The 21,449-nt window shown below is 45.0% G+C and overlaps 2 protein-coding genes across 5 annotated transcripts in view; one reads left to right on the top strand and one right to left on the bottom strand.

The window, feature by feature from the left end:
* The window catches only part of PTPN14 (protein tyrosine phosphatase non-receptor type 14), a 188,019-nt gene extending 166,659 nt beyond the window's left edge, over positions 1-21,360 (top strand). For 3 of the 4 annotated variants that reach the window (XM_070473928.1, XM_070473929.1, XM_020899302.2), the window contains exons 17-19: positions 168-402; positions 3,775-3,938; positions 9,025-9,425. In XM_070473928.1, coding sequence (XP_070330029.1) covers positions 168-402; positions 3,775-3,938; positions 9,025-9,153 — 528 coding nt within the window. In that variant the 3' untranslated portion in view covers positions 9,154-9,425. Of the gene's footprint in view, positions 1-167; positions 403-3,774; positions 3,939-9,024; positions 9,426-21,146 lie in introns of those variants that run through there. The other variant, XM_070473930.1, reaches the window with a different exon arrangement.
* Positions 19,935-21,449, bottom strand: part of SMYD2 (SET and MYND domain containing 2) — a 50,882-nt gene continuing 49,367 nt past the window's right edge. Inside the window, exon 12 of the mRNA XM_020899303.2 lies at positions 19,935-20,363. Within this exon, the coding sequence (XP_020754962.1) occupies positions 20,283-20,363 (81 nt within the window). The 3' untranslated portion in view covers positions 19,935-20,282. The remainder of the gene's footprint in view (positions 20,364-21,449) is intronic.

Genomic DNA, 21,449 nt, shown 5'->3' with positions numbered 1-21,449 from the left:
GTCCTTAGCTAAAATGTGTGAAATCTGCTCTGTAGGAGACACTGCATGATGTTACTGAGTCAGTGACTTAGAAGTCATTCAGGTTTTCTGCAGTCCCAGATTTTAAAACTAAGAGGACAAGAGCTTCCCTTGACTCCTGTCCAATTTTGTTTCTCTGTGTGATTCAGGAAGGCGGACGAACCAAGAGCCACCGATACTGGCCCAAACTGGGTTCCAAGCACAGCTCAGCCACCTATGGCAAGTTCAAGGTCACCACAAAGTTCCGAACAGATTCCGGTTGCTATGCAACCACAGGCTTGAAGGTCAAGCACCTTCTGTCCGGGCAAGAAAGGACTGTGTGGCATTTGCAATATACTGACTGGCCAGACCACGGCTGCCCAGAGGATGTCCAAGGATTTCTGTGTAAGTTTTTGCTTGTCAGTTGGAGTTTTACCAACAGCATATATGGTTTTATCAGTTGGAGGTGAAGTGAAAAGAGAGGATACTTTCTCTTAGGTGGTGAAAGTATTGTAACATTGAAGTATATAGTACTTTAGATAGTATGTGTAGAACAGAGAAGATTAATACTTACATTCTCTTTACCATTGATGCAGTGAGCTAAAGGTAAACTAATTGGTTCTACCTTGATTTAGACCTTCAGTACCTATCCTGATACACATTGCATCCTTGAACCTTGGAAACATTATGCTAAATAAAATAAGCCAGATACAAAAGGATAAATGCTGTGTGATTCCACTTATGTTGAGTTACCCAGAATAGGCAACTTCATAGAGATAGTATAATAGAGGTTACCAGGAGCTAGGGGGAAGAGGAATAGGAAGTTATAGTTTGATAGATACAAAGTTTCTGTTTGGGACCACAGAAAAGTTCTCTAAGTGGATAGTGGCGATGTTTGCAGAACACTGTGATTATACTTACTGTCACTGTATACTTAATGTTATGTACTTTTAGAATGATTAAAATGGTACATTTTATGTTATGCATTAAATATATTTTACCACAATAAAAAAAAACACAGAGCAATAAAGTAAAGGAAAAAAAAAGACTTTAAAAATTTCTCAGGAAGATTTATATCTCAGAAGCCCTGCATTTCCTCCAGCAGTAAATCCCCATCAGTAGTTTCTCATACCTATGATTAAAGATAGGTGGCTAACTAATAGAGAATTATTGAAATAAACCTGTAGTGTTTGAAACTGTCATTTTCAAATTCATTCATTTATGTATATTTTTCAAGTTATGATCATCTTAGAAATAAATTCATCCAGATTGTATGCAGTAGCTATTTGAAAGGCCAACAACCGGGTGTGTGTCCACCATATGCCAGACACTGAATCAGGCTCTTAGCATGCAGAGATGAAACAGTCTTTGTTTTAAAGGCTCTCTCAGTCTTCTGATGAAGGCAGGCCCGGGATCACAGGCCGGGTTGAGATCTGATGCTTCTGGTGCTAGCTGTAGCACACTCTTTCCTTTCCACAGACTTTCCTAAACATCCTGCACTTGTGGGAAAGCCCACTGCTTCCTCCTTCCAGCTAGAAAGGAGGCCTGAGGGTGCCCTGCAGATTATTGATTATATACCTGCTGAGTTGTTGATTTACCAGCTGGCAGAGGACCCCTGACCACCACAAAGGGAGGATGTTGAATGTCAAAACCTTGATTTTCATTTTGATAACTCATTTAGAATAGGAGGGGTGGGGAAGAGAAGCGAGAATAAGTTTTTAAAAACCTAAAAGTACAATTTCACAAGTCCAACTAGAAAGATTATGATGCAGGTATTTAATTTCCCATTAATGTGCTGATGGTTCTTGAGGAGTTGGGACACTGAAAGTAAGAAAGATGATTGGACTTAGAGGACCTAGAACAAGATCTGGAGTGGGTTAGTGGTTTGCCTGAGGCCTGACAGTTACCTATAGCCCAAAATATTAATAAGGAGCATGGTGACCTCTGCAGAATTTTCTTTCTTTGTAACAGTGTGCTTTTTATTCTTTTTTGGTAATCTTTTGCTAATTGCTACTAGAAGCAAGACTTAGAAATTGGAAGCAATAAAAGTAAATCCATCAGATGACTGACTTAACAGCTCTGATAAAAGATTGAGTTTATAAGATGGCTAAAATCACAATCAGATCTTTTAAATCTGAGCCAGTTTAAGAAAGGTGAATCTAAATTACTGAAAAAAAAATAGAGAAAAATTTTAAATAATATTAATTAATGTACCTTTCTAAGAAACTCAGGACAGGTGTGCTGAGCAGGGTCTTAGAAATGATGGCTCTTTAGGTCATTAAGAAATTTAAGAGATTTTTGTTTGTGTTTAAATTAGATTGCCTGGATGCAGAGGAACTGGATCAAACTGTCTTCCAGCGTCCAGAGGTCTTCACTGAGTTACAGCTTAAGAAACTTTATTAATATGATTGCTGGAGAAAGAATTCATTGAAATCTAATTTCTCCGTGTTTCATGACATTCCATTTGATAGTGGCATCTGTTTTATTGATCAGTATTCTTTTCACTTCTCTCCTTAAATTTAACACAAGAAAAACCTTGTCTCTTGTATGTGAACATTGTCTGCCATCAGAGAATGTTTATCGCCTAATATCTCTGGGGGGAAAAATTGTGAAGGGGATTCCATGCTCAGTATTTAGCTCATGTTGGTACAAATAGTGACTACTTTATGTAGTCACCTCAGATTGCCTTCCATCTTGTTTTGTTCTATCTCATTTTACATCACTGATGGTGGTAGTAAACGTTCATTTGGGTAAAACTACTTCAGATTACTAATTAAATAAGGTTATAAAGGAAAACAGGAGTTCTCAGTCATTGTGTATAAACTGGTGCTCTTACATTATCAGAATGGTTTGAATGCAGTTTTTTTCTCTTTAGCAGTCTGAATTTTTCTCCTCGTTTGATTTTACACTGCTGCACTGGAACGAGATTTTCTGAGCATCAAGAACCTTCAAATCTGCTTCTTCCCTGAACTATAAAATCTCAACTACTAATTGATTTTTTCTGATTCATAGAGTGTATGAGGATTGCAATTATTCCTTTCCCTTTTTTTGTGATCATGAAAAAAAAGTCTTTAAGGTTTAGATTGACTAATTTTTCATTTGTGACCAATTGGAATATTAAACAGTCCCTTGCATAGCCCTGCAGGGCCAGGCAGATGTTGGAAGCAAAGAGGGAGGTGGCACACCCCGCCCCCAACCCACACATTGCCCCCAAGAAAGGGGGGGGCCATTACCTTGAGCTACTCATGTAACCACAGGGGATCCAAGCTGAAAACCAGGCTCCCCAAAGTCTATTTTAAAGTCTGAAAATGGAGTCAAGCCTCAGCTGATGTTCACTCGTTCAGTGAAGGGAAGAAAGGAAGGGCAGATGGATGCTCTTCCCACCAGAAATTGGCTCTGACAGGCGGGCGTTTCAAGGGGACCTAACTGGTGTTCTGATCCCAGTCTGTTAATAGTAGGAATTGCTGTAAGTAATGTCGAGACTCATCTGCTTGGGGGACTTTGGGATTTGCAGAGGGGAAAACAGAATTTAATTTTTAAAAAAGAACTATTTAATTTAAAGAACAAATTCTCCCATGGACTAATTGACTCCCAGCTGGTCCTTTCTGGATCCAGGACTGTACAGTGGGTACCAGCCAAATAATTAGTGTCTTGTAAGAACTGTAAATTATTGTCACTTAAAAAAAAAAAAAATCCCTGTCATCCCTACCTCCCCCCCCCACTTGTATGCAAAGCCACAGAGGACTTCAGTGACGAGATTTGCATCTTGTCTTGCAGCCTACTTGGAGGAGATCCAGTCAGTCCGTCGCCACACCAACAGCATGCTGGAAGGCACCAAGAACCTGCACCCACCGATTGTGGTCCACTGCAGCGCTGGGGTGGGCAGGACCGGCGTGGTCATTCTTTCCGAGCTGATGATCTACTGCCTGGAGCATAATGAAGTAAGTCTCTCTGGGCTTCAGAATCGTCCCCCTTGGGGGCCAGTCTACGCCACGGCCACCCTTTCACCTGTGCCCTTCCATTTCCACTGCTTAGCTTCCTCTCTTGACAAGAGTTTTCCAGACCAGTGATTCCCACTTGGACTCTGACATTTACAACCTTCCTTATCTGTTTTCCCTTTCATTGCTCTGTGTAGAGACCCACATAATATAGAAGAAGAGTTGAAAGTGTAAGAAAGGAAACATTTAGAAAATCTGATCTTCACTGGCATCGACTTCCAAAAGTCTGCAGTGTTTTTTGTAGACGGTCTGGTTTTATTGTGTGTAATTCTCCGTGCTGGGTTATTCAGTCCATATAGCTTAGAGGAGTCTTAAGCGTTTCTGGGATGTATTTTGGCTTAACTCCTCCGTGAAAACATGCATACTTTAAAAACATGTTTCATTCTTCAGAGGGAGTTTCATTGAGGAGCTGTTTGCTCTTGTCTAGCTTGGCAATGGTGTGTAGCAGAGTTGGGTGGATAACCTGAGAGCTAGATGTGTCCAGCTCTTTTCCGCTAGATGCGGGCTGTGGCTATCCATATTTGTGCCCACATGGTGCATGGCATTCCCTTCTTGCTGTAGGTCAGAGAGTTACACTGAGGGACTTTTGATTTTGTGGAGATGAGAAAATAGCAATCAAAGGCTAAAGACCATTTCATCTGCCTTCTATTCTCATGAGGCTGTAGGGGTTTTAAATGGCTTTCACTTTTTTTTTTTTCTTAGTTGGATTCTTCATAGCAGCTTGTGTCAGTTTTCTGATTTTAGAGATGACGATACGAGGGCCAGAAACAATCGAATGACTTGCCCAGGGCCAGGTGGCTCTTAAGCAATGGTGCCAGGGTTTGAAATGAGGTCCTTCACTTCCTGGCCCTGAATTATTTCTTATCTTCACGCTGCCTCCAAACGCCGAGTGTCATTTGGTTCTTGTTCAATTTCCAAATTGTATAACTTGGTGAATCGAAGGAGACTTTTGAAATGGTAGTTTTAAAGTCAGCAGATGTTGTCATGCACGTTCTGTGAAGGAATTTATCCAACAATATATGTATTTGCTCAATAGCATCAGTGGTTTGAAAAATCAGATTAAATATTGCCCCATGAAATTTATTATATTGAAACTTCTAGGAAAACAGTCAGTGCCATGTTTAAACATGTTCAAAGGATGTTTTAAGTTCCCTGCCTATAAAAAGTTAATTTTGGAAACTTTCAGCCTGTATGTATGAATGTTTGTGCTGCTAAAAAGTAGAAGAGGGGTTCTATCAATGTGGCCTGTTGTTCAAACAAACAAACATTCTGTTGGGGAACAAAATGCCCATCACAGAATCAGTTGAGTCTACATCACAGAAATCTCATCGTCTTCTGTGAGTCTATCCTTTTTTCTCATGAAAGATTTCCGGGTTGTTTGCTTCCCTGTCACTACTAGAAGTCTCTAGGAGTTTCTATTAGAGTAATGGCTTACCACTAAGTCCCAGACCCACTCAGTGCTGGGAAGGTGGATTGAGAGACAGTGGAAATGGAGTACGTGTGGCTGCAGCGTATCCCAGCGCCCCTGGTGGCACCAGTGGTTTCCTGGGGAGGAGAAAGGGCTTCATGGTCCCCTCTGGATCCACTTAGAGATCTTGTCTTCACATCAGTTTCTTTGACAAACTCCCCTTCTTTTCTCCATTCCCCACGTACCCTCCTGTGCTCCCCTTTCCTCCTTTTCAACTTGAGAAGCTATTTTCTCTGTCTTGTCTGACATGAAGGATCACTCTGTGCTGAGAGCTCTTTGGAGACCCATCAAAGACTGAGCCTCAGTAATGCAACGACATGAAGGCTCATGGATCACCAGATGTCCTTGGTCCAGGGGAACATAAATAGCATGTGTCAGAACCAGCGTGGTGCAGAGAGAGGGATTTGGCCACGAGCACCCAGTGTGGACTTGGTAAAGGCTTGGGGTGACTAGACTCTCCACGGGGTTTATCCAGACATAGCGGATTTCCTCAATGCCCAGTTGCATGCCAGAACATTCTTTACTGGAACGCGCAGTCAGTCCAAAAAGGACTTCTGTTCCCATTGATATTCCAAGATAGCAAGATGACTCATATTTTTCACTTCCCTTCCCCTAGCACAAATATAGTCAGCCTTATCAGTGCTGTTTCCCATAACTGCTATTGGTAGATGGCTAGGGAGAAAAAAGTTCTCTACTTGTTCTGCTTCAGGCCTGTCTAGTAAATTCAAACCCTTATTTTAGGAGTGGGACCATGTTGCTTTGTTTTTTAAACAAAAGGTTTTGCTAAATCAGTATAAAATCGGGTGTCCCATTTTTCTCCTGTCGAAACTTTCCCATCTTCTTTGCCTGTCTTCTGGATCTCAGATACTTTATGTTTTAGTCTGTAATCATAGAGTTTTAATTTTGTCAGTAAAATGCTTTTTATCGGAGCGAAGATCCTTACTATGAAGTTGGGTAGCTGTGAGGTAGGAATGGGAGGGGATTCTCTGGGGCTGCCCTGAGAAGCTTCCGTGTGTCCTATTGCTTTTGGTCACCGAATGTCAGCTATAACATTTCAATGCCCACACATTTTTTTCCTCCAGAATGCACCGTTTTCATGGTTTGTGATACTCTCTCCTGCCTGCCTGTCCCAGATCAGCTAAATTACAAAAGGTCAGGTTCTCACTAGCCACATAGCAAGATGTCTTGATCTTGCTGCTTTTCTGAATCGGTTACCCCCTCCTCCCCCGTTCATAGAGTAGGGGGAGAAAATGTCTCCGAAGCAAGGTGGAGAAAGCATCAATGGCCTCCTGATTGCTCGAGTTAGGGACAGTGGACAGCAGAGCCTGTGGGAGTGAATCTTCAAGGCAAGTTGAAGGATTTCATTGAGGACCAGGAGAAACCGTTGTCTTATCTCCAAATAGCCCCATTTCAGCTAGTACACCACCCTTGAGTGAGCCTCGGGGGCTGAGTCTTACAGGTTTTGGAGATGGTAGTGATCATGATGATAGTGGTGGTGGCAGAGGTGGAAATGGAAGTGATGGTGGAGGGAAGAAGGTGGTGTGGTGGTGGTGATGATAGAGGTAGGGAGGAGGTAGTGGTGAAATCGGAGGAGAAGGTAAAGGAGATGGTGGTGGGGGGGAGGTAATACAGATGCTGAAGAGGGCAGTGGAGATGATGAAGGGGGTGGTGGTGATGACGAGGAGAATGCAAATATTATAATAACCACAACTAACGTGTGTTTAGCATTTACCATATGCCAACACTGGGACTGCCCTGGTGACTCAGCAGTCAAGAGTCTGCCTGCAATGCAGGAGACTTGGGTTCAATCCTTGGGTTGGTCAGATCCCTGGGAAGAGCATGGCAACCCACTCCAGCATTCTTACCTGGAGAATCTCATGGACAGAGGGAGCCTGGTGGGCTACAGTCCATGGGGTCCCAAAGAGTCTGACACAGCTGAAGCATCTGAGCTCTTGTGCATGTACTAACACTGTTTCACAAGCCTTGCAGCTCATAGCCTTTACAGTGGCCTTACGACAGGTCCTACTAGTGCTTGCTGAGTCCTTGAGTCATGTCTAACTCTCTGTGACCCCACAGAGGGCATGGCAGCCCACTCCAGTGTTGCCTGGTGGAGAATCCCTGTTAGAACCTGCATCTAACAAAGTGAAACTGAGGCACGGGGAGATGAACTCTTAGCGCCTATGTGACTCTGCCTCTCTCATCAGAGCCTTTGATGGGCACAAGGCAGAAACAGTCTTATTCTATCCTTATATTCAGGGCCCACCACAGAGCAAGGCTCATCATGCATTATGTTAATTGTCTGTGATAGGTGCTCTGTGTTGTATATCATGTCAGTCAGCTTGGAATATAGTTTAGACACAGACCCACTAGTTACCGTCAGAAGCTTATGGTCTAGGCTCTGTATTTTGACTAATAGTTTGAGGATTCACGTGCCTTTTTCTCTTTCCTTCCTACCAGGGACTTGTCCCTTTTAAATCTGTGGTGCGTGTTACTTAACTCATTGCGGAGAAGCTCAACAAAATAGGACGGCATGTGTGGTATTGTAGCTACACAAAATTTGGAAATAGCCGAAATGACTTTTGACAGTAAAGGAAGAGAAGACATATATGACTGAGTTTTTATTATTCTGTTTTCGATGCTTGCTCAGTCCTTGGTAATTTCCTGGGTGTGGTCGCTTCCCTGGACTAAGGGCTCCCAGAACAGGGGGACGTGTGCCAAGGGCGTGATGGCACATGGACTCCACGGTGCTTCTGCCCCAGCGGGTCCAGGAGGAGGGGAGTGGCAGTGGGGGACACACCAGGGCACCGGTGACCCCTCATCTTCATCCCTTCCCATTGGAGATACTCAAAGAATTTACATATGGGCAATCTCATTTAATGCTCAAGATAACGCTCAGTTAAAGGCTATCACTCCAAACATGACTGGTATCCAGAGACTGTGCTTTGACATTTTAAAGGTTTACACATAAATTATCTCACATGGTTATACCCGAGGTCCTGCGAGATAGCAAGATGGGCACGGGTGTTCTTATTTCACTAATACAGAGACACTGAATATAGTCTTTATCGAGAGCTCTTGTGTGCCAGACACTGTGCTAAATGCTTTACATGCATTTTTTGATCCTGTAAGGTAGGAATGGTTTATCACCCCGTGTTATTGCTGAGGAGCCATCACTGACTTGGCCAAGGCTACATGGCATTAAAGGAAAGCATCGGTATCCTGACATCACAGAGGAAGAAATGAAGACCCATAACCGGCTTAAATCCTACCACTGGGCCATGGTAGCCCTGAGAGGAACAATTTGGGATTAACTGCAGCTTCGTTGTCTTCTCTAACAGACTGATCTGTATTTAAAATGTCACACCAGTGGTGCGGGACAACCAGCTTCTCCAGCTGTAGGCATGGTCTTGGACGGGGGTAACCGAGAGGGGGCTGTCTTTGGCTTCCTCCCGTACCTGTCCAGGGGCCGCGAGTAAATACATTCCTCATTCCAGGTAAGGGAATGAGAAATGACCCAAGGGGAGCCCCCCCACCATCTCAGCATCTTTTCTTTTCTTGCAGAAGGTGGAAGTACCGATGATGCTGAGGCTCCTCAGGGAGCAAAGAATGTTTATGATCCAGACCATCGCTCAGTACAAGTTTGTCTACCAGGTCCTCATCCAGTTTCTCCAAAACTCCAGACTCATTTAACCCCCGCATCCCCGACGTCAGTTCCCGGAAGAGGGACCCAGCTCCATCTCACGGATGGGGAAACACCTCCAGACAACATCTGTTTCCCAGCAGGGCGCAGATGGCCGGAGCAGGCAGGCCACGGACTCCCTGAAGGCGGGAGCCAAGATCACTCACAAACATCGTGTACTATTTTATATGAGATAATTTATTTTTTCCTCCTTTGGGATAACTTTTGTGAATCATCCTAAGGCAGTTTTCACAATAATATAGTCCTTTTCATTTGAACCACATTTTGACTGATCTGCAGTGTAAATAGGGCCGTAGGGGGAGGGAGGGTTGCCTGGTGCATCCTTGGGGGTCAGAGGCAGAAGGGAACACATCTCTAGTGAAGTTGCAGCCAGATTTGTGACCAACTCTGAAATTCATCAGCCTAATTGCTCATATCCAAATCAAAGATGGCAAGAAGATGAGTGCATCCTGAAATATAAAGCGCTAAGACCCTTTTTCTGAAGGGGGAAAACAACACTCTTCTCTTATATTGGGGGTTCCTGCAGCTTGATGGGGGCTTCCTAGGTGGCTCTAGTGGTAAAGAACCCGCCTGCCAATGCCGGAGACATAAGAGACACACAGGTTTGATCCCTGGGTGGGGAAGATCCCCTGGAGGAGGGCATGACAGCCCACTCCAGTATTCTTGCCTGGAGAATCTCATGGGCAGAGGAGCCTGGTGGGCTATAGTCCATGGGGTCACAAAGAGACAGACATGGCTGAGTGACCAAACTACAACAACCTTGGTTCACTGGTCACCGTCCTGAACTTCATAGGTTAGTACACAATAAAGCGTGTTCCGGGAGCTTTCCCTCTTGCTGATTTTGGGGAATTCTCTCTGTCATCTGTCTTTTCTTGGTACAACTTTTCAGTTGTGGCTTTGTTCTTAAGATTGACCTTTGTGGGTATTCCATGATGTGTTCCTCCTCTGCTAACTTTCCCGCCCCCCGCCCCCCCATCCTGAGCTGTAAATACAAGGAAAGAATGGCATCCAACCCACCAGAAGGAGTGCGCCTTTGTGATTTCCAGTCACCACACAATAGACGGGTGTGGAAGCTGATTCCCGATGGGCTTCTTTGGAGTGTGAATCAACTCGGTTTCACACCTGGCCAGACTCAGTTTCACACCTGAGTCTGTATTTGGACTCAGAGTATCTGGCAAGGGCGGGTCTCTTCCCTTCTCCTCCAAGGACTGAAGAATCGGTCAGGAGTAGAGCTTCTACTGAGCCCCCTAGGGTCTGGAATTTTGCTGAATGATCTGACAAAGGAAAACCACTAGGATGACATGTATTTTCAGTAGATCAGAGCTCATAACTCTTGCAAGGAGATGCTCAGAACATGGATCATCAGCAGGCAGAGAGGTACTTGTTTCCTTTTCCTTAGAGACTTTCCATCCTTGGGATACTCTGCCGTTAGGGATGTTTTAACGGTTGATCTGCAGTTACTGGCTTATCCTTTGATGAACCACATCGGCATTCCTCTTTCCTCTCTCAGCGCCCCGCGTGGCCACTGTTGATGTCTCATGTGGGCAGCGAGTAGATGTGCAGTCTCCTTGAGCCCGTCACTCTTGGCCCTTGTTTCAGCTCACTCACTGTTGCCGCTTGGAGCTGAGGGAATATTCATGAATGCACAAAATGTAGAGAAGTAGGTTCGGTATCCAACTTCCTAGCCAGAGTTTACATTGAAACCCAAAGGAAAACATTTAAAAGTGGTTCCCCGTATTTTGTTTTTAAAAACAAATGTTTTTGGTCCTTGAGCCCATTTTGCATTCCTTTGCACATCTCCAGTAAATGCCAACCTATCTCCTGTTAAATTAGCAGCAGCCATTTAAAGTCCTTTCAGTGGCATCTGCATCATAATCGCCCAGAGATGCTTTATATCTGGGAAGCAAGCCAAGGAATAAACCTTGAAGCAAAGTGTATTAAATTAGTTATCTAGTTAGGGCTTTTGGAATGAGTTCCTGATGACACATCAAAGCTGGAGCTGGAGCTGCCGGGGTCTGTTGCTGCCGTGGGGAGAAAATAAAAAATGGAGGGGGAAGAAAGATACTATGTCACCACAAGGCCATCCAACACTTTCAGGCCTCTGGGTTTGCAGTTTTTCTGGTTGAAATGTCTTGTTTCTTTCATCCGTCTCATTTGGATGTATTGACCCAGGGTTCCATCCTTGTTTATTGTGGTCCCTGGACCAGGGGGAGCTGAGTTTGATGTCTTCATCCTTAAGCTGAGCTGAGGCTGCCAGCGAAGCCAGACCATGTCCTGCTGTGCTTTACTGGAATCCTTAGGCTCTAAGGGGACACCGCCTTTTGGCTGTATGTATCTTTAGACACATCTCTTTCCCTGGATGGGAAGCAGATGAGGATTTGGTGGCATTAGGCAGGGATGCCAATCGCTGGTCCCTTTATAGGCAAGGAATTGAGTTCCTCCCCTCAGCTGGCGAGAACGGTAAGGTCAGGGCAGGTGAAAACATCTCCACGTGGACTATTTTCAGTAATAAACTTTGGAGAACCCTCAACAGAGAGAACTTGACTTCTACAACATTTGTGGTCCTAGATTGAGAAGCACGACTATCTGTTGACTGTGGTTAGTCAGTCATTTGCCTCCAAGTCCCTTGGTCCTCTGGCACCTTCCTCCATCAGCCTGGATAGAAGGTCCTCGTGGGCTCTGCTGGGTGAGGTACCATGGGACTTGTCTGTCGGCTGCCCAGGACACATTTAACCTTTGTCTTGCCCACACTTGGCTCTTTCTATAAACACTGGTGGGTACAGTAAGTCGGCACTCTGATCCAGCTACCGACCTTTCTTATCCTTTTCCAGGTTGATGCATATGAAATTTCCAGTATTTGGATCATTTTTTTTTAATTTACAATGACAGCAAATTCACTTGATCAACCTAATATGTACAGTTTGTTTCTGCCCCTTGATTAGTGTGGATCCCAACGCGCCATGTGTCTTTTCTCAAGAGCTCATGAACATGAAAGTGTGTGCCTTGGGTTCTTTCCGTGAACCTGTGGCCTTGCTGCAGTGAGCTTCACCTCACTTGGTGAGTGGGCTGTCTCCTGGGGCTTGGAGTCACACTTGGCAGAGATGTCAGGATTCTCATAAGCAGGGCTGGCCATCAGGCACATGACTGGGGGTTTTCAGCTGTTGTTCTTTCTTGATGTATAGTCCGTATTAACTGGCCTCAGCCCAGTGGTTATGGAACATAATCTGTGGGCCCAAAGGTGTCCAGAGTGACAAAGCAAAATGTGCTTTCAAGTCTCTTCCCCATTTCCAGTCATGTGTATAATGGAGAAGGTGGGTAGAGTTATTGATTTTTCAGGGAGGAAGGAATCTGTCAATCAGTTGAGGTCAAGGGGTGGACAAGCACAGGGACCTTCTAATATGTTTGCCAAGGAGCTTAGACTCAAGGAATGGGGATTGAGTCACAGGCATATCAGTGTTAATCTACCCTTCATTCCGCTTTCGTGTTGGGAATAACTGGCAGCATCTAGACTAAGAAACTTCCAGAAGCACCAAGTAATTCCTGTTGGGCTGTTAAGGAGATATAATTCAGCTCTTTGTGGGAATTCAGTTTCCTCATGTTTTACCAAAGATTCTTCTGCAACTGTGTTTTGTTTTATGGCCTATGGATTTTATCAGATGTTTACCATGCTCTTATTTAGTTATTTCTTTTTGTGAGCAAAGTAACAGTTCATCAACACTACTTTCTAATGGAGAAATTTGGAGTTTTCATGGAGACTGCACAAAATTTCCATTGGTCTAGAACTGCATGGGTGACAAACTAGCTGGCCCCATAGGGTTGAAATAGTCCTAGTTGGCCCTACAGGGTGGAAATCTCTAGGACATTAAGATTATGTTTGACACTTCTGAGCTCTGAGCAAGGTAGCAGAGTGGTCCTTCTCTTTGCCTCAGCTTCTAAGACATTTGGGGACAGAAGACCTTACTGTTGAAAGGAACAGCAACATTCCTAGGAGAGATGGGCAGGTGTATTTAGTCAAATTCTGCCAACTCATACATGTTACCCTGAAAAATCGCTGTTCTTCATAGGATCCTGAGAAACTTGATGACCTGCTTGCCCAATACTCAACCTTTATCCTGCCTGCTCTGAGCTTTTGCATTTCCATTAGAAACTCAGATGGTGGGTGTTTTTACCTGCTCACTACCTTCCTTGTTTTTTCCAGCTTATTATAGCTGCATCTTCTTTCTCAAGGCCAAACTAAAAAGTTCTCTATTAAAACATCCATGAGGCTTGCATTGAATATCTGGCATCCAATCGATGTCACCAGACTGCATAATTTATTGTTGTTTGGTGCTGTAAAAGGGAGGATGTGCATCAGTTCCTATTCAGCTTTGGTCAGCCTTCCCATTTAAAAAATAAATTCAAGGGCGTTTTAAGACAGGACGGCATGAGCTGATGGGCAAGCCTGACTATGATGAGCATCTGTCTAGAAAGTCTGTGTTCCCTCTGCCATGTTTTGGGCCATCAAGACCATTCTTGCCCCAAAACACCAGGAGCTTGTCCAGAGAAGAGCTGTAATGGAGGAAGAGGAAGGCTTTTTAGATCAGCTTTGTAGTTGCTATCAAAACGTTCTTGACTCACAAAGAAATTTTTGGATTCAGGGATGTCTCTCCTACTCTATCCTTCTCTGCGAGGTCAGAGGGATGGCATGAGGTGGCACTCCTAGGCAAGACCTCGCTGCTAAGTAGGAAGATTGGTTTCACCCTTGCTGGTCGTTTTAAACTGTGTCCTCGCTGTTGTGGGAGAGATTGACGAACATTCTGGATGCTGATACCTGCCTCGACCCACTGCTCAGCAAGACCCTTCCCCTTGCTTGCTAGGGGCCCTGCCTTTGCTGGCAGCCTTTTCTGCAGAACATTTTGCTTATCCACACAGCTCCAGAGTGAGCCATCACAGCTCCTGGGCATCTTGATTGAGTCTCTCTTGGGGGCCCTGGGTGGCTGCAGAGTGGAGCACCCCCTTTCCAGCATGTCGTGTTTGTAATCAGGGCATGAGAACCAGGAAAATGTCCATACATGATGGCGGTCCCCTGTCTCACTTGAGAGCACAGGTGGGAATACTTTTCTGATGTCACTCCTTTCTAAGAGCACCCCGCGTGCGCTTAGGACGGTGCTGAACTTTCCTTTTTGATTTGCTTTTATGGAGCAGCTCTCGATAGCAACACCTTTTCCTTCCTTACCCTCCTAGTGCAACCCTTACAAAACAGTTGAATCTAGTCACAGGGACTCACTCTTTAAAATCGCTCCAAATTATAAAATTAGGGAATCTAATTCTTAACATGCTTCTGTAGTTTCAAAAAGTAAAATCTGGCATTTGCGTGGTTTCAAGGAATAGAATCTGGCAAGTGGAAGCAACCAGAATGAAAATAGCCAGGTGCTGTCAGCAACCAGGAAGTCGACCTTCCACCCCCTCTTTCCCCTTGGTGATCGACACTATCGTTCAGGACTAGAAGGGATGAAAGAAAAGCTGGATTCGATGATCAGTCCTGTTTGAACAAAGATTGCAGCAGTCTCTCAGGCTTATTTTGAGGTGACCTTCTATGGATCCCCAGTGGCTGCCTTTGGCATAATGACATGTGTGGTCAGATCGTCTCCAGCCTCTTCCTGCAGACCGTGTTCCTTTCATCGTGGCCTCTACGCAGCCTGGCCGGTCAGGTGAAATGGGTGAAGCTCTGGGCTCTTTGCGGACTTTTTACAAGCTGCAAAGCTGTCTAGGGAGGGGCAGGATTGCTATTCATCCAGTCTGTGATGGGACCTTTCTTCCCAACCTCCTCTTCAAGGGAAACTCAGAGGCCACCTTACCTGACAAAGGTCTTGGGGACAAACCTGAAAACATTGAATTGGGGTCTTTTTGTGCCTTGGGGTGGAACTGTTTTGCTAACAGCTCAGGAATCCTGCTCGAGTTGAGCTCGGCTGGCTCTCAGGGCAGGGGTGCCTGGCGTTCTCAGCATTTCTCAGGGCCGCCCACCTCCCTGAATTGCAGTGTTAGCTAATAAATACCTTCAGCTTGGAACTGAGAGCTGTAATTCAGAGCCATTTTCTGCCCCCAACGTAAACGGTGTAAAATGTTACTGCAACTTCCTTTGACTGAACTTTCTTGCCAGTTGGAATCTTTAAAAATCTATCAACCTTATCCTTTCAAAAGTAAGGTTACTCTTCATCAGAGATGATTTCCTGTGTATGTCCTTTGTTCCTTCAATAGTCAACTGACTTGCTTGAGGATATATATGTAAATGGGATAAAAAAGGGTTTACATATGCAGATGACTATTAAATGTGTAACCTTATATAACCTGTGTTACATCAAGTAACATGCCAATCTGTTTTGTTTCACTGGACTATAATTGTGCTACTTAATTCAGTATTTTGAAGTTTTCCTTGGTCTCTGTCTTTAATATGTTGTCAATTGTTATATCATTCAAGCCAGTTGACATTTAATAGGTCTCATTTCAGATGTACAGACAGGTCCCTAATGTAGAAACTGGTTTGTTCTTAAGGTTCTTGAGTCAGTCCAGGGAAGCCTTCTGACATCCAACACAACTGAACTGCAGGGCGGTCAGCCGTACGTGGCTGGCTGGCTGGCTGGCTGGCTGGCATGGGCTGACCTGGACATTTAACCACCTATCGCATTATTGCTGTGAGAAATGCATTCCAGAATAGGGACTTGGGATCCTGAGAACCCGTTCTTCTCCCTGAGATGTCCACTTGCTTCCTTGCAAGATGGAAGTCCAGTCTCATTATGACAAGCTAGTTGTAAGGAGGGGGAGGGCGAGACATTTATAGGACATCCCCTGAGTTGGGGAGTGATTAATATTCTCATGTCAACTTTACTTTGCTATAGACTCTCTCTTGATAATATTAAAAGCCTTAAATAAATCTATGCATGCTATTCTATGTGCTTTTTTATATCAGTAAATAAGCTTATGCTTGCCAGTTTTATACACAGTTATGAAGTGTATGAGACTGACTTTTGACAGTATTTTTGCACTGTTTCTTATCTGTTTTTATAAAGTCTTTAGATATCGGTCCTAGTTGTGTATTGTTTTATGTTCTCACTGCCCTTGTCATTGCTGTAAAATGTTTCATATGTGCCTTTACAAATGTGAGATCTTTATTCTAACCTTTTTTGTAAAAGATATCTATTGACTTCCAAATGCAATAAACTTTTTTTTTTTTTCCCAGAGAAAACAGTTGAATCTTTTCTGTACTCTGTTTACTTTTAGGATTATTTTCATAGGCAAATGTGCCTGGGAAAAACCTGCTTTTTAACTTCTTTAAAGCCCATTTATTTCTACCCACTTTTCATTCCTGTATAACATGCTGAAGAATTAGTTTGAAATTTCCCAAAGTCATCGTTGTTAGAACAAAACACGAAAGGGGTAATTGCTAGGTAAATGGAGTGTGAAGAACCTAGAAATGGAGCTTTCTCACAGCTAGTGATAACCCTTATTAAATGCCAAGAATGTGCTGTCCCCACCCCACTGTCATTTATTCAGATCCGTCTGTCGAGACCGAGAAAGATAGGCAGAGGCTGCTGTAGAAAACCCTAACTCTCGTTTTTGTCTTTCAAGTTTATCAACAGCATGACTCATCTCTTTAAAAATGGCTTCCCAGGCGGCACAGTGGTAAATAATCTGCCTGCAGATGCAGGAGACGCAAGAGACGTGGATTCGATCCCTGGGTCAGGAAGATCTCCTGGAGGAGGGCATGGCAACCCCCTCCAGTACTCTTGCCTGGAGAATCCCAGGGACAGAGGAGCCTGGCGGGCTGCAGTCCATGGGGTCGCAAAGAGTCGGACACGACTGAGCGAGGGCAGAGCACAGCCCCGGCCCATATTTTCAGCCAGCCGATCAACTGCCATAGACTCTCATGGGGAGCCCCTGGAGAGGAGGGTGGACACTGTTTTCATGTCTCTTCGATGAGTAACAGGGCACTATAACCACTTCAGCGACTAGCCCACTTTTCAGCCCCATCACTGTACAAGAGCTCATTCACCTACAGAGGCGTCCCAGCCTGTTTCACATCATGAAGATGGAAGGCACCGTACGCCACACGGGGTGACAGGAGGTGCAAGCAAACGTCAGTAAACACACGGGTCGTGCTGCGTACAAGCTGACCGTGGCAACAAGACAATGATACGTCTTTAATAGAAAAATGACATCGTGTTTGAAAAGAAAAGCTGATAGGAGATCCCTGCAAGATGGTGGGACAGAGCCTCAGCTCCCACCCCTCATGAACACCCCAAAAATCACAGCTGTCTGCAGCACCACCACTCATGAACAAGCTGGAACCCACCAGCAAAGATCTTCTACAACGAAAGACACGAGAAGGAACCACAATGAGAGGGGGTAGCAGGGGCAGACTCAGGACATAATCAAGTCCCACACTCCCTGGGTCCCGGGGTGACCCACAAACTGGAAAATAACTCTAATGCAGTGGTTCTCCCACAGGAGTGAGGGGTCTGAGTGCCATTCGTTCTCTCCTGCCTGGGGGTCCTGCACTAGGAAGATAAGCCCCCCGAGCACTTGGCTTTGAAGGCTCATGGGGCTTAATTTCAGCGGCCCCACACAGGCCTGGGGGCAACAGAGGCTTCACTCTTAAAGGGTGCACGCAAAACCTCTCGCACTTTGGGACCCAGCAAAAAGCAGCAATTTGATAGGAGCCTGGGCGAAACCTACCTGCAGGTCTTGAGAGGCAGGGGTGGCCGTGGCTTATCCTGCGGATGTGGACACTGGCGGCAGCTGTACCGAGGGGCAGTCCACCACGTGGACATTGGAGCAGGTGCCATCGTGGGATCCTGCCTCCAGCTCATTAGTGCCAAAACTCAGCCCCACGCAACAGCCTGTAGGGGCCAGCGCTGGGCTGCCTCGGGCCAACCAGCTAACTGGGGAGTGACACAGCCTCATTCATTAGCACACAGGCTGCCTAGAAGCTTCCTGAGCCCACAGCCACCTCTCAACACGCCTTTAGACCAAGCCCTGCCCACCAGGAGTCCAGCACCCACCTCCATTCGCCGGTGGACAGGCCCCAGCCCTGCTCTAGCCTCTAGACCAGCCTTACTCACCAGGGGGCAGACACCACACCAAAGAAAACCACAATCTTGCAATGGAATGAGTCCACCCAAAAGAGGCCAGACCCTACCCTGGAATCAGCCGGTCCCTAGCACTGCCCACTAGCAGGGGAACACAAGCTTCGAGACACCCCAGACCCACACCCAACTGTGTCAGTAACCGGTCTCCAGTAACCAGACCCAGGAACTGGGTCTCCCCCAGCCCTTCCAGCAGTCCGACAACAGTTCTGGGCTCTCTGAGCCCCGTAACCAAACTCCAGGACCCAGCTCTGCCTACCAGTAGGCCAGCACTAAATCCAGCACCTGGCTTCAGCCACCAGTGGGCAGGCAACAGCCCTGGCATATTCTGGGCCCTGCCCCTGCCCACCAGTGAGCCAGCACCGACCCAAGGCCCCTAAGGGTTCTGCATTCAGCTGCCTCAAGACCAGGCCCCACTAACCAGCAGCCAGCAGCATCCATACAAGGCAGGGATGGCAACCAACCAGACTAGGGGCCAAACTTACCAGACCACCCACATAGCCCCCCAAAAGGATACATGCAGCCCTCTTAGGGGGAACTCCTAGAGCATACAGCTTGGGCAACAAGAGGGGGAATGTTCTGCTAGGAAAGAGGACATCTCCTACAGAGGGCCACTTCTCCAAGGTCGAGAAACGTAACTAAGCTGCCATACACATAAAATACAAACAGCAATTCAGACAAGATGAGGTGGTACAGGAAGATGTTCCAGACAAAGGAACAAGACGAAGATGGCAGAAGAACTAAGTGAAGTGGAGAAAGGCAATCTACCAGAGAAAGCATTCAGAGTAATGACTGTAAAGAACTCGGGAGAAGAATGGATGCACAGAGCAAGAAGTTACAAGTTTTTAACAAAAAATTAGAGAACAAAGAAAACCAGAGATGAAGAATACAATAACTGAAATGAAAAATACACTAGTTGTTCAGTCACTAAATCTTGTCTGACTCTTTGTGACCCCATGGAGTGCAGCACACCAGGCTTCCCTGTCTTTCACAATCTCCCAGAGTTTGCTCAAACTCATGATGTCCGTTGCATCAATGATGCCATCCAACCATCTCATCTACTGTTGTCCTCCTCTCTTCCTGCCCTGAATCTTTCCCTGCATCAGGGTCTTTTCCAATGAGTCGGCTCTTTGCAGCAGGTGGCCAAAGTATTGGAGCTTCAGCTTCAGCATTAGTCTTTCCAATGAATATTCAGGGTTGATTTCCTTTGGGATTGACTGGTTTGATCTCCTTGCTGTCCAAGGGATGTTCAAGAGTCTTCTCCAGCATCACAGTTCAAAAGCATCAATTTTTCAGTGCTCAGCCTTCTTTATGGTCCAACTCTTACATCGGTACATGACTACTGGAAAAAACCACAGCTTTGACTAGATGGACCTTTGTCCATCTATTGATGTCTCTCATGTTCCCCCAACCAACAGAGGCGGCTTCCTTCGTTATGGTAGAGAATCTGCCTGAAATGTGGGAGACCTGGGCTCGATCTCTTGGTCGGGAAGATCCCCTGGTGGAGGGAATGGCAACCCATTCCAGTATTCTTGCCTGGAGAATCCCACAGAGGAGCCTGGTGGGCTACAGTCCATGGGGTGGCAAAGAATCAAACATGACTGAGCGACTTTCACTTTCACCCAACAGAGGAAAACACAAACTTCAACTACTATTATCTTTTTTATTCTCTTTTATCATTCATGTTTGTCCAGAACATTACAGTCGTTGTGAAGCGAAAAATACAGTTTTAAACACGATCTGTCCGAAGTACAATATATGAGACCATGCCATGACGTCTTAGGGGAAACAAAAAGCATTCAAAAATGAATTTGATATTTTAGGTCAAAGAGTAAGACCCATGTCCAAGTAAGCCACGTGTAAGGTTTAAGTGCAACTCATGATTTCATTCAGCGAGTTTACAGAAATGCTGGCGTGACGTGAATGATTTGAAATAGTCAAATCCTTGAAGGTTTCTGCACTAGGATTTAAATAAAAACTAAAATGTCAGCATAGTTTCAGTGGCTCTCAATTTCCTGTTTGATCTCAGAAATGTACGGATGGTCTTTGCCATGAGCTACTTCCATGATGGCGATGGCCTAGGAGAGAGAGGAACAGGGGTTGAGAGTTTGAAGCCAGCGCCCGTCCCTCCCCTGGGCTGACTTTAATTCAGGCCTGACTTCTCCGCTTGAAGGTGCAGGATTCAAAGTGGCTTTCAGAGCCTGTGTTCTCCTCCAGTCTAGCTTTTTTTTTTTAAAAAGGAAAAAGACAAGATTGTCTCATATCTAACTAGTCACCCAGTCTCTACTGTCGAGGAAAACATTCTTCAGTATCTGAAGAAATGATAGAGAAATGATTTAGGGACAAACCTTTCTGGTTTTAGTTTACATCACTGATGTGTTAAGACATGACTAAATAATTTTTTCCTTTCGAAAAGTGTATGCTTACCTCTTTTTATGTATTCTTTAAAAACTTAAAAATAGGCACAAGTTTCATATGAGGAATCCAGAGAGAATATATGTAATAAGGTTTCTTTCAAATGAGAGAGTTTCTAGTGGCTCCATCCTTCCTAGCTGTGTGACCTTGGGCAATTTACTTAACTACTCTGTGCCTCAGTTTCCTCATCTATTTGTAATAATAAAACAGGAGCAATACATCCCTCTCAGAGTTGTTGATACACATCAAGTGTTTAGAACAGTGCCTGGCATATAGGAATTATATATCTCATGTAATCCATAATAATTTATCTTGCTCTTCTGTGTTCAAAAGTATTACTCAAGGATAGAAAAACTTAAATTATTCCCATTCCCTCAAACAGGGAATTTTTGACGGCTTGTGACTGTTGACCAGCCTTCCTTTCTGTTCTACTATTCTCTTCCTAGGTCTCAAACCAACAGGAGTGCAAGCCTTCAGGAATCACCTGATTTAAATGTCTCTCCTCACCCCCTGGACGCATGTCCGGACTCGTGTTCCTCAGATCCACCCTATCCTTCAAGGATCTGCAATTAGTGTACTTATTCTGCAACTGAGACCTAACTGGTTAATGTCCTTCCAACCTCACTGAGGCAATAAACATCATCTTAGAAAAACCAGTTCCATGGTTCAAAAACAGAATATTTCATCTTCAACTCCCACGCCCAGGCAGGGTTGGCCCTGGCACTTCCTTCCACCATGTGGGACCATAC

This window comes from Odocoileus virginianus, chromosome 11, assembly GCF_023699985.2.
Source record: "Odocoileus virginianus isolate 20LAN1187 ecotype Illinois chromosome 11, Ovbor_1.2, whole genome shotgun sequence".
NCBI lineage: Eukaryota > Metazoa > Chordata > Mammalia > Artiodactyla > Cervidae > Odocoileus > Odocoileus virginianus.
The sequence above is the reverse complement of the archived record's forward strand: the minus strand, read 5'-3'. Positions and strand labels throughout refer to the sequence as shown.